The 13,244-nt window shown below is 36.7% G+C and overlaps 1 protein-coding gene across 1 annotated transcript in view; it reads right to left on the reverse strand.

The window, feature by feature from the left end:
• Positions 1-13,244, reverse strand: part of RYR2 (ryanodine receptor 2) — an 813,831-nt gene that overhangs the window by 398,817 nt on the left and 401,770 nt on the right. The window contains exons 15-16 of the mRNA XM_065922240.1: positions 3,436-3,619; positions 442-577 (exon numbers count right to left, since the gene is read on the reverse strand). Coding sequence (XP_065778312.1) covers positions 442-577; positions 3,436-3,619 — 320 coding nt within the window. The remainder of the gene's footprint in view (positions 1-441; positions 578-3,435; positions 3,620-13,244) is intronic.

The following is a 13,244-nucleotide window of genomic DNA, read 5'->3' on the forward strand; positions in this document are numbered from 1 at the left end:
CAGAGTGAAGTAAGCCAGAAAGATAAAGAACATTACAGCATACTAACACATATATATGGAATTTAGAAAGATGGTAACAATAACCCTATATGTAAAACAGAAAAAGAGACACAGAAGTACAGAACAGACTTTTGAACTTTGTGGGAGAAGGTGAGGGTGGGATGTTTTGAAAGAACAGCGTGTATATTATCTATGGTGAAGCAGATCACCAGCCCAGGTGGGATGCATGAGACAAGTGCTCGGGCCTGGTGCACTGGGAGGACCCAGAGGAGTCGGGTAGAGAGGGAGGTGGGAGGGGGGATCGGGATGGGGAATACGTGTAACTCTATGGCTGATTCATGTCAATGTATGACAAAACCCACTGAAGAAATAAATAAATAAAAAATAAAAATAAATTAATTAATTAATTAAAAAAAAAAAAAAGCCAATGGTAGTTCTTACCCAACAACTCATACAAAGAATTCAGAATCGATTTCCAAGATTCCCCTGCTTCTCTCCCAGCAACATCAGCGAAGTGAGCAGCACTGCTATACACATGCAGTCTGTCTATACACTCGAGTACGAGGTTGATCATTCCCTGGAAAGGCAGAAAGATAACTGTCAGCAACTGTGACTCTGCTCACAGGCCAAAAAAAAAAAAAGAAATTGCCAAGTTGATTTTTTTTTTAAAGTCTGGCTTAAAATAAGTCTGTTAATCATAAAGAACATTGAGATCATTTATTCAAAGAACAGGAAGAAACACACTTGCATGCGAAATAAAATGTTCTTGAAATAATTCAAGTGGTTTTTAAATCCTGAGTGCTATTCTCAATTAGAAACAGAACAATATAAAAAATATGTATTTCTTACTTATTGTAATAATTTGCAAGGTTTAATAGTAGGTTGATTAACTACATCAAACAAGCATTCTACTATGAGTGAAGAGGTTCAGAGAGTGCCACTCCAAAATAAGTCACTTCAGCATAAGGAATATTAGGGGTGAAGGCCATTGAGAAAAATCAGACATGAATAATTCCTACCCTTCTCCACTCCATCAGGAAGGACAGGAGGGTGTCTGAGACAATGCCAGTCTATTATCAGTTCAGAGCCTGCACAGAATAATCTATGCATCAAACTAGTCATTATTATCCATTAGTTTCCACCTTATATTTACCTTCTAACAATTTGTTGCTTCAGCAGCTACCCAGAAACTCAAAATGCCTTTCCTTTGTCTTATCACTTCTCTACAAATTAATTTTTTTTTAATTAGCATGCTATATAAACCTGAGTTCTAACCGTTTCATGTAAGACAGGCTAGGACCTGGGACCCTTTGCCGCAATGCCTGCTTGCACCTGGACACACCTCTTCTAGACAACAAAATACAGAGAAACTGTATGGGATTAAAAATAACTGTTGTACATGCACAGATAGGACAAATTCTGGACAAAAGATACAAAGAGACAGAAAAACTCAACTGCCACTTTTGAAGACCCTGAAGCAAAATCAAGGTACTGCACATGTCCCCCACACACAGCATCACTTAAGAGGTGGGCAAAGCCTCCAAGTCAACCCTCCCACCTGACTCCTGGACACAATGCTACCTTGCCCCATGTAAGGAATCACGTTATCCCCCTCCTTGATGGAGTGAGCAAACAAAGGAATCTGTTGCCTGTTCTCCCTTCCCCTGTGCTACAGCAGGGACCCCAATAAAGCCTTGCCTGAATTCCTTGCTTGGCCTCTGATCAATTTCTACTGACTGGGGAAGGCCAAGAACTCTGGTTGGTGATATTTGGAGTTACCCATCACGGAGTACTCCCATGTACACACACAGTGTATACATTAGAAATATTTCATTTGTTCTTCACTTATACATCTATCTTCTGTTTGTGTAACCTGCAGGGCCCCAACCAATGAAGCTGAGCAGAAGAAACTGATTTTTCACCTCCCCTATATAAGCATGAGAAGAGATCATTACTCTTAGGGAAGATATAATCACAACCACCACCACCATCACCATCATCATCACTTTTCAATAGTAAACTGAAGATGTACTAAATACAGGAAAGCTCATGGAAAGACATTTAAGGCAAATAAAAAATTCATTATAGAAACTTTGTAAGAAGCTATCTACATTTCAAATTATATTTTTATTATTTCTAGATCAAGATTGCCAAAATGAGGCAAAGCACATTAATGGAAAAGCTATGAGGAGTTGACAAATTAACTTCCTTCACACAAAGAATTTAAGAGGGACCGTGGCCCTAAGAACACTTCTAGGTTCCCATCCAGAGTGTGTTATTGAGAAATACACTAATCCAAATCAATATTTTAAATTTTCACAGCTCAGTATTTCATTCTAGTTCTTCCATATATAAAATAAGTGTGGTATGCCCAGCAGTTTGGCATGTACAAAAATAAAAAAATCCCAGGCAACTATTCCATGTTGCTATTATAGGTTTATGTTGACATTTCCTGTGCTTCCTTGCCATTGTGATCTCTAAGTGGGTTATTTCTTTTGTACACAGTGAAAAAAAAATTCTCAAAAATTAGTTATCAGTTTCAATGGCTTTTGATGGAAAATTAGGCAACAGCTTTAAAACTAGAAGACTATAGACTGGGGGACTATGGGAACTCAGTTAATGTCCACTAATCTTTTTCTTTTCCTTAGTTACTTTTACTCAGAAAAATGCACATAGTCCATTAGCACAGGGGGAACTGAGAAGAAAGGGAACAAAGGCTGATCTGGCCTGATCTGACAGCTCAACTCTGACACCCTCCCACTGAAATTCTTGAATACTAGGTCTAACATTAGCATTAGGACCATTAGATACATCACACGATCCTTCTGCTCCTCTGCCTATAAATTATGGCTTGAGTACTTTTTAGCAGTGGAACTTCTGTAAAATATAATCATATATAGAATCTTAACACATACAGAAAAGAAAAAGAGGGATTGCTTTGTCTGAGCAGGGAGCCTAGAGCCGGCCTCCCCAGGAGGCCCTCTCCCAGACAGCTTCCATCCCCAATACAAAGCTCCAGTGAGTCCTGAGGCATTTCCGAGGAGCCCCAATGAACCTGTTGAACAGTGTGAAAACCCCTGTGCTTTTCAAGGACTGTGTTCATTTAGACTTGTTGAGAGTCTCTTTTTATATGATGACCATAAAGCAAACTACAGCACAACAATGATCAGAGTGAAGGCTGAGCAGACAGTGAAATAAAAATGTCTTTTGCCAGAGGAATGAAGAGTGTCATCTTTTAAAATTAATACTTATTGAGAGAGTAATAACAACCATTGCAGCATTCCTCCAAGGTCTGATTCTCTTCTCCCCTTGTACAGTAGCATACCTGCTCACATGTACCTCAATATGCAGATAGTCAAACGGGTAGAGAATGTCCGACACCAAGAAGTTGTTTCCCCAAGACGATGACAGAAATGAGTGTTCGTAGAAACTCACCTCTTCCTGGAAGAGATTCTGCCTGTTCTTCAGAGCTCGTAATCTGTTCTGCTTATCTTCATGCTCTAAATGCTCATCTGGTGGGTGGAAGTAGCCAATAAGGTCCTGCAGACTCAGACTTACAGACTCTATAGGTAAGTCTACTGTGGAAGCCTTCACCTTTTTGCTGAGAGCATCAAGGCCCCTAAAATAAATAACAAATATTTCTCCACATCAGTGAACCACAATTTTATCAATCTTTTTATTCTATAGATGATTGAAAGCTTTCTTTTCTCTCCCTGTATGCCTGTAAAAGGAACGATAAGAAAGACCCCATGCTCTGCTTAGTTGCTGTCATGTCTGATTCTTTTGAGACCCCATGGACTGTAGTCTGCCAGGTTCCTCTGTCCATGGACTTTGAGTGGGTTGCCATGCCCACCTCCATGGGATCTTCCCAACCCAGGAATCAAACCCAGGTCTCCCACATTGCAGGTGGATTCTTTACCATTTGAGCTACTAGCGAAGCACTAGAAAGACCCTGAAGTGAAGTGAAGTCACTCAGTCATGTCCGACTCTTTGCGACCCCATGGATTATAGCCTACCAGGCTACTCCATCCACGGGATCTTCCATGTAAGAATACTGGAGTGGGTTGCCATTTCCTTCTCCAGGGAATCTTCCCGACCCAGGGATCAAACCCACGTCTCCCACATTGCAGGCAGACGCTTTAACCTCTGAGCCACCAGGGAAGCCCCAGAAAGGCCCTAGTTTTCCTCAAAGAAAAATAATGAATATTTAAAAATTAGAAATGTTATAGTCTATCAAGTATATATAATACTATGTTAAAGGCACCAGTATCAAGAAAAACTCATCTAGAAGAAAATCTAAATGATCTGGAGAACTGATACCTACAAAACCATGGTCTAAATAATCAGAAATCAGTTGATTTTCATTTTAAAGCACTACATACTTTAAGGATTGAGATGCAATTTCCCAGGTTTCTAATTCTGGAATTTACTTGTTTTTGGCGTAGGAACTGTTTACCGCTATCCCATCACTAATATTCACTGTCATCCTGCCCAATTTTTGACAATTTAAAATTTATCCCTATAATAAAAAATTAGAAAATTCACTCAATCAGAAAACAAAATATTAACATGCTTTTCCATTGTCTGAAAGAGATGTATTTAAAAAGTAGGATAAGAAACAGCATCAAGTTGTATTTTCTAGACTTTGAAAAAAAATATGACTACAACTTAAATGTGATATTTTGCTGCGCTTTGAGACTCTGAATTTAAAACTCACATCTGTGTATGTATCTTAAAAGAATTTTAAACAATAGTGTTGGTAAATAAAAAGTATTTCAAAATAAAAAGCTTAGTAAAAGAATACCCAACAGATAGTATAAAGAATGGGAGAAAGCCTATACTATAGTTGATATAGCAATGTTTATATTGGTCATGACAAAACTTGATGCATAAATATACTACAGTTCCTTCCCTGCCCTCTGCATTAGCAAAACTGTAAGACAATATTTTATTACAAGGAAATATGTCTTTTGAGTTATCTGACTGTACTGCAATTTATATTTGAAAAAATTGTTGTTGTTCAGTCACTAAGTCATGTCTGACCCCTAGTGACCTCATGGACTATAGCACGCCTGGCTCCTCTGTCCATAGGGGTCTATAGGCAAGAATACTGTGGTGGGTAGCCATTTCCGTCCCCATGGGATCTTCTGACCCAGGATTTCAACCTGGGTCTCCTACATAGGCAGGCAGATTCTTTACCCTCTGAGCCACACAGAATTGCCACTGTCTTTCATGGTTTGCTCAAATTCATGTCCATTTAGTCAGTGATGGTATATAACTATCTTATCCTCTGCCTCCCCCTTCTCCTTTTTGCCTTCAGTCTTTCAGTCATTAGGGTCTTTGCCAATGAGTCAGCTCTTCACATCAGGCAGCCTAAGTATTAAAGCTTCAGCTTTACCATCAATCTTTCCAGTAAATATTCAGGGTTGATTTCCTTTTGCAATGACTGGTTTGATCTCCTAGGAGTACAAGGGACTCTCAAGAGTCTTCTCCAGCATCACAGTTCAAAACCATCTATTCTTTGGCACTCAGCCTTCTTCACAATCCAACTCTCACATCCTTACATGACTACTAGAAAAATCATAGCTATGACTATATGGACATTTGTGGGCAAAGTGATGTCTCTGCTTTTTAATAAACTGTCCAAGTTTGTCACTGCTTTCCTTCCAAGAAGCAAATGTCTTTTACTTTCACAGCTACAGTCACCATGCACAGTGATTTTGGAGCCCCCCAAAATAAAATATGTCACCGCTGCAACTTTTTTCCCTTCTATTTGCCATGAAGTGATGGGACCAGATGTCTGATCTTAAGTTTTTTGAATGCTGAGTTTCAAGCCAGCTTTTTCACTCTCCTCTTTCACCCTCATCAAGGTGCTCTTTGTTCCTCTTCACTTTCTGCCATTAGAGTGGTATCATCTGCATATCTGAGGTTGTTGATATTTCTCCCATCAGTCTTGAGTCCTGCTTGTGATTCATCCAGTCCAGCATTTCGCATGATGTACTCTGCATATAAATTAAATAAGCAAGGTAACAATATACAGCTTTGTTGTACTGTTTTCTGAGTTTTGAACTAGTCAGTAGTTCATGTCCAGTTCTAACTGTTGCATCTTGACCCATATATAGGTTTCTCAGAAGACAGGTAAGGTGGGGTCTGATACTCCCATCTTTAAGAATTTCCCACAATTTGTTGTGATTCACACAGTCAAAGGCTTTAATGAAAATGAAGCCGAAGTAGACGTATTTCTGGAATTCCCTTGCTTTCTCAGTGATACAACAAATGTTGGCAATTTGACCTCTGGTTCCTCTGCCTATTCGAGACTCAGTTTGTACATCTGGAAGTTCTCAGTTCACGTACTGCTGAAGGCTTGCTTGAAGGATTTTGAGTATCATCTTGCTAGCATGTGAAATGAGTGCAACTGTATGGTAGTTTGAACATTCTTTGGCATTACCATTCTTTGGGAATGGAATTAAAAGTGACCTTTTCCAATCCTTGGAGAAGGAAGTGGCAGCCCACTCCAGTACTCTTGCCTGGAAAATCCCATGGATGGAGGAGCCTGGTAGGCTACAGTCCATGGGGTCGCAAAGAGTCAGACACGGCTGAGCAACTTCATTTTCCAATGCTGTGGCCACTGCTGTTTTCCAAATTTACTGACATGTTGAATGCAGCACTTTAATAGCATAACCCTTTAGGATTTTAAATAGCTCATCTAGAATTTCATCACCTGCACTAGCTTTGGTTGTAGCAATGCTTCCTAAAGCCTACTTGACTTCACACTACAAGATATCTGGCTCTAATTGAGTGAGCACACCATTGTGATTTTCTGGGTCATTAAGATCTTTTTTGTATAGTTCTTCTGTATATTTTTGCCAATTCTTCTTAACTTCTTTTGCTTCTGTTAGCTCCCATTACTGTCCTTTATTGTGCCCATCCTTGCATGAAATAGTCTGTTGATACTCCAATTTTCTTGACGAGGTCTCTAGTCTTTCCCATTGTATTGTTTTCCTCTATTTCTTTGCACTGTTCACTTAAGAAGGACTTCTTATCTCTCCTTGCTGTCCTCTGAAACTCTGCATTCAAATGTGTATATCTTTCCTTTTCTTACTTGTCTTTTTCATCTCTTCATTGCTCAGCTACTTGTGAAGCCTCCTCAGACAACCACTTTGCCTTCTTGGGCCTCTTTTTCTTTGAGATGATTTTGGTCACTGCCTCCTGTACAAGGTTAAGAACCCCTGTTCACAGTTCTTCAGACATTCTGTCTACCAGATCTAATCCCTTGAACCTGTTCATCACTTCCACTGTATAATCATAAGGGATGTGATTTAGGTCATACCTGAATGACCCAGCAGTTTTCCCTATATTTCTTCAATTTAAGCCTGAATTTTGTAATAAGGACCATCTTTGTAACCAAAGATGGAGAAGCTCTATACAGTCAGTAAAAACAACATCTGGAACTAACTACGACTCAGATCATGAGCTCCTTAAAAAAAGAAAAAAGAAAAAAAAATGTTTTAAATGAAAAATTTGAATTTATGATGCTCGAAAACATAATTTTAAATATATCATCATTTACCCTAAATATTACTAATAATTTTGGAATATTTTGACTTCAACCTTATAAACAGCTGAAATAGTTAAACTGCATGACTATCCTAAAGTTTCTATCTGAACTTCCAAGTCAGATATATCAATTAAATTCATCTATTACCTCATCTTGTTATCTCTGTAAATTCTTTCTATGCTCAAAAAGCAACAGAAATGACTTGGCAGAAGAAAATTATTTCTCCCTTCTTAAAATGAACACTTATATACAATGAAATATTGCTATTTTAGACATTTTAACCCATTAATTCTAGTTGAATGATAAATATAACAAAGTCAAATTCAAATCTCATCCACAAATGCAAATAAAATTCAAAAATAACTCAAATATAATATCTACATTTTCAAACTTAAAAGGAAATAATAGCAAATGTCAGTTGTTAGATTATTAGGTTGAATATATCTGCTACAAAAAATGTAATCATTTAATTGCTTTCTAGGAGAAATTTCTTGTCAGAAAATGCTGTCCAAGACTCTTAAAATTGTTAATGATGCAAAGTTTTAGAACTTCTATCCAATATGAGGACGTTTTTCATCTTAATTTATCAAGGACCAAAAAAATGAAAAAACAAAACAAAACAAAACAAAAAAACCTAGGGGAAACCAAAGGTGATAGAATCACACTATGCCAAAACAAAAATTAAAGGTATGAATTCCTCCCCTACTTTTCATAACTTAAAGATTAAACCATATTATAAACAGATTTATCCCTTGTCCCATTTACTTGAAGAATACATTCATTAATATACACCTACAGGGATTTAATACACTTAAAAAAAATAGTCCAGAAGAATAGAATACATTCCCCTATACACAGAAACAAATGCAAACACATACACCCTCACACACACTCCACGACCAGTACCCTAACCTTGGTGACAGAGACCAGAATGGTCATAGAAAATAAACTACATAAGAAAAATACAAATGTATAAACACAAAATAGATTTTGACTTTCACTCTATTAAATAAAAAAGGTCTGAGTTTACATATTTAAAATAAGGTTTTTAATAGTATATAAATCTATATTAATAAAATGAATATCTAAAAAATTACCTTGAAAAATACCTGAATATTGTGAAGATTGAGGTTTTAAATACTTTTAGTGATTTTATGGATGTGACAGAAGTATCAAATTATGTTACTTAACATACACTTTACAATTTCTATAATCATGTAAAATTTTTCAGTTTCTCAGGGATATTAAAGAAGCTATATTAAATTGTATCAGGCTACATTAAAGCTATTTAAATTCAGGAATTCAAATAATTCAGTAATATTAACAAACACATAAATAAATCTATATATACAGATACACATATATAGATATGATGAACAATATAACCAGCAGGTAAGTATTCCAGAGAGAAGAGGGAAAAATAAAGCTAAATTAAATTTTAAATTTTAATTTTTTAAAAAATGAGGACACAATTAAGGTTAGGTAATTGTAAAAAAAAAAAAAAAAAAAAAAAGGGAAACTGCCTCATTAGGTTCAACCATTGCACCTGTTACATGATCACAGTAGACAGATTTTAAAAGGAGATGCTGGGTAACTCAGGAAAAGAGAGTAGCTTAGTGATAGGCTTGTGGTGAGAAATCAAAAGGAGAATAAATATAAATATAGAAGTAGAAAATATTAGACTACATTTGCCAGAGGAAACATGGAATCTCATCCTGAAGTAAGAATTACATGTGTCAACTTTTGAATTACTTCTGGACAAGATAAAGTGAACAGGGACAGCATTTACTCTCTTCTGAAACAATTCTTCCCTCCTTCCACCCCCCAAAAAATACCAGACAAAATATCTGGGGAAGAACATATTTCAAGACACTGAACATCAAGATACAAAGGATAGGTAGGGTAACAACCAAGGTGAGCTGTACATTTGTTCCAGTTTGCCTTAGAAGAATTTCTCAGCTATGATGTAGGTAGGTAAGGGAACCCAAGTGAGGCACAAAAGACTCACTGAGTTGAGCAGACACGGCTGAGAGTCTGGAATACCAAGGGTGCTAGAGTTTGCAGGACACAGTACCAGAGAGGAGACAGCTTTACAACAGTAGACTCTAGAGGACTAAAGAGGATCCCTTTCAAATATTCAGCCGACTATTGATCAACATGTACACATGAGAAAACTGCCTCCAGCAGGGAACAGAACCCCCCAAAATGATTAGAGGGGACAGTAGTCAACCCTTACCCAGGTTCTGAAGTCAACCTCCTTCCATCAGCCAGACTAGAAGTCCTCACAATTCATGGGGCACCAAGTTGAGGATACAGGTAGGCTTGCTTCAATAGCAGAGAATAACCAGTCCCAGATTCAACCCTGCTCTGCTCCCACCCCAAAAATTTGAAAAGCAAATTCCAGAAGAATCAAACTTGGCTGAGTGACTTAACTGCCTCCCAGAAAAATCTTAAAAACACTGATAGGAAGACAAAAATATACAGTACCCAACAAATTTACAATGTCTGACAACTAAACAAAAATGACCAGATATATAAAGCATAAAAGATAATCATCAGTAAAAATAAAAATCAATGAACCAAAAAAATTCAGCTGAGAATATTATACCCGGGGGGGAGGGGGGAATCACTTAAAATAAAGGTAAAATAAGAACATTTCAGAAATAAGTACAGTGGCCAAAAGTGCTGATCTCCAACTGACATGCACCATAAGAAATGTAACAAGAACTTTGGGAATAAAGATAAACTACCTAAAGGAAATGCAAATCCTCAAAAAAATAATGAAGATGAAAACAACTGAAATGGTAACTCTGGGCACAAAATGTTGAATGTTTTTGTGTGTATTTAAATCTCTTTTAAAAATCTAACCTTAATTAAAAATTATAAGAATGTAGTTTGGGGTTTATAATATCAATAAAAGCCAAATGTATGACAAAAACATGACAAAGACTGGGAGAGAAGTATTCTATTGAAATGTTCTTATATTATTCATAGAGATAAAATGACTTGAAATTACAAGATAATGACAGATGCTAAAAATATTAAGCAACCATGAAAATGACAAAAAATTATAACTAATAAGCCAACAAAAACAAGATTAAGATAGAATTGCAGAAAATATTCAGACAACACAAAAGAAGGCAGAAAAAGAAGGAAAAGGGACAAAGACCACATAGGACAAATCCAAAAGGAATAATATGATGGCAGACAAAACTATATATCAATATTCATACAAATATAAATGGACTAAATTTTACAGTTAAAAGGAAGTGATTGTCAAAGTGGATAATAATTCAAGACTTAACTACATACTGCATGAAAGAAATGACCTTTAAAGATGCAAGTATGTTAAAAGTAAAAGTTCTTTTAAAAATATACAATGCTAACACCAAGAAAAGCAAGAAAGCAGGAGTTCAATATTAACATCACACAAATTTGATGTCATAGCAAATATCAGGAATTTTAAAAAGGCAATTTCATAATAAGGGGGCCAGTTTATTATATCCTAAACTTTTATCAATCTAACAACAGAGCTTCAACGTACATGAAGAAAAAAACCAGAACTGCCAGGGGGAAGTAGAAAGATCCAATTATAATCAGAAATTTCAATACCCTTCTCTCAATAATGAATAGAACATACAGACTGAAAGTCAGTCAGGAAACAGACAACCTAAACAACACTATCAGCCAACTAGATCAAATGGACACTTATTAGTACTCTACTCAATAAAAGGAGAATGGGCACATGGAACATTTATTTCCCAGTGCACACAGAATACTTAGCAAGATCGAACATTTCCTCAGAGAGCAACTAACGGCAAACATTATGAAAATGTCTGAAAGGACTTGTGACCGAGTTGATTCGCATGATCTTGGTTATAAAGCTAACAAAAGAGGGATCCATTCTTAGACTGAGTTATAACACTGTTCATGGTTCAGTAACAGTGAGGGATATAATTTTTTCAGGGTGACTTGGAGTAGTCATGCCTGCCTCTGCATCAACCTATGCACATCCTCCAGTGTACCTAAACCATCTCTAGATTACTTATGATAGACATTACAATGTAAATACGATGTGAATAGCTCCCAGCTTGCAGCAAATTCAAGTTTTGCTTTATGGAACTTTCTGGGCCATAAGTCACATCTGGATAAATTTAAAAGCATTCAGTCTTTTAAGTATGTTTTCTGACCTCAAAGATATTAAATTAGAAATCAGTAACAGAAGGATTTTTGGAAAATCCCAAATACATGGAAGAGGAGGGCATGGCAACCCACTTCAGTATTCCTGCCTGGAGAATCCCCATGGACAGAGGAGGCTGGCAGGCTACAGTCCATGGGGTCGCAAAGAGTCAGACATGACTGAGCAGCTAAGCACAACACAAATATTTGAATACTCAACAACCTATTGGTCAAAGAAGCAATTAAAAGAGAAATTAAACACAGCACAACAAAAAGTGACAGGGGACAGTAAGGACAGATATTTAAGCACTAAAGGACAAAGAAAAGGTTTCAAACTAATGATATCAGCCTTCATCTTCTGAAACCAAAAATAGGAGAGCAAATGAAACCCAAGGGAAGCAGAAAAAAGAAAGACTGCAGATCAGACTGGGAATCAGATCATCTTTTAAAATGATTATCCCTCCCTCAGTTCCAGGACCTTCCTCAGATATCAAACTCAAGTCCCTTATATAACAATGGTATAGTACGGGTTTCCTGGTGGCTCGGAAGATAAGAATCTGCCTGCCATGCAGGAAACCCAGGTTCAGTCCCTGCACTGGGAAGATCCCCTAGAGAAGGAAATGGCTACCTGCTTCAGTATTCTTGACTGGAGATTCCAACGGACAGAGGAGCCTAGTGGGCTACAGTCCATGCGGTCACAAAGACTTGGACACGACTAAGAGACTGAGCATGTGTGAGCATGCACACACACACGTATATAATTATTACTAAAATATATTGAGTATAGTCCCTGAACTGTCCCGTAGGTCCTACTTCATTAACTATTTTAAGTAGAGTAGTGTGTTTATGGTAATCCCAAACTCCTAATTAATTGCTCCTGTCCTCTTTCACTTTTGGTAGTCATAAGTTGGTTTCTATGTCTGTGGAACTATTTCTGTTTGGATATTAAGTATATTTGTATCTTAAAAAAAATGATTAAACATACAAGTGAAATTTCACTTTCATATAACCTACTAATATTCTTCTGTATACTTTAAATCATCTCTAGATTACCTACGTAATACTATGTAAATAGTTGTAAATACAATATAAATGCTATGCAAATAGTAGCCATCATGCTTCAAATTCAAGTTTTGCTTCTTTAAACACTCTGGAATTTTTTCCTAATACTTTTGATTCATGGTTGGTTGAATATATAGATGCAAAATCCTTGAATATAGAGAGCTATCTAAAGTTAAATATGGGTTATATAACTAACCCATTTTATCAAGAGAAGTATAATGAATGAATTTCATCCAAATAACCCAAATAAAAACTGAATTTTATTATGAAGCAGCAAATACTTAGTAAGTACTTTTGCCACAGAACCCAAATTTCCCATGTTTGGTTCTCTAATCAAATTAAGCAAGAAATAAGATTCTAAAACTAATCTTCTAAATCACAGGTTCTTTAAAGAAAAAAAAAATGAGTACTCTTGAGCACAGAGCAAATGTGTGAGAGTCAATCA

The sequence above is a fragment of the Muntiacus reevesi genome, chromosome 2 (assembly GCF_963930625.1).
Source record: "Muntiacus reevesi chromosome 2, mMunRee1.1, whole genome shotgun sequence".
Classification (NCBI taxonomy): Eukaryota; Metazoa; Chordata; class Mammalia; order Artiodactyla; family Cervidae; genus Muntiacus; species Muntiacus reevesi.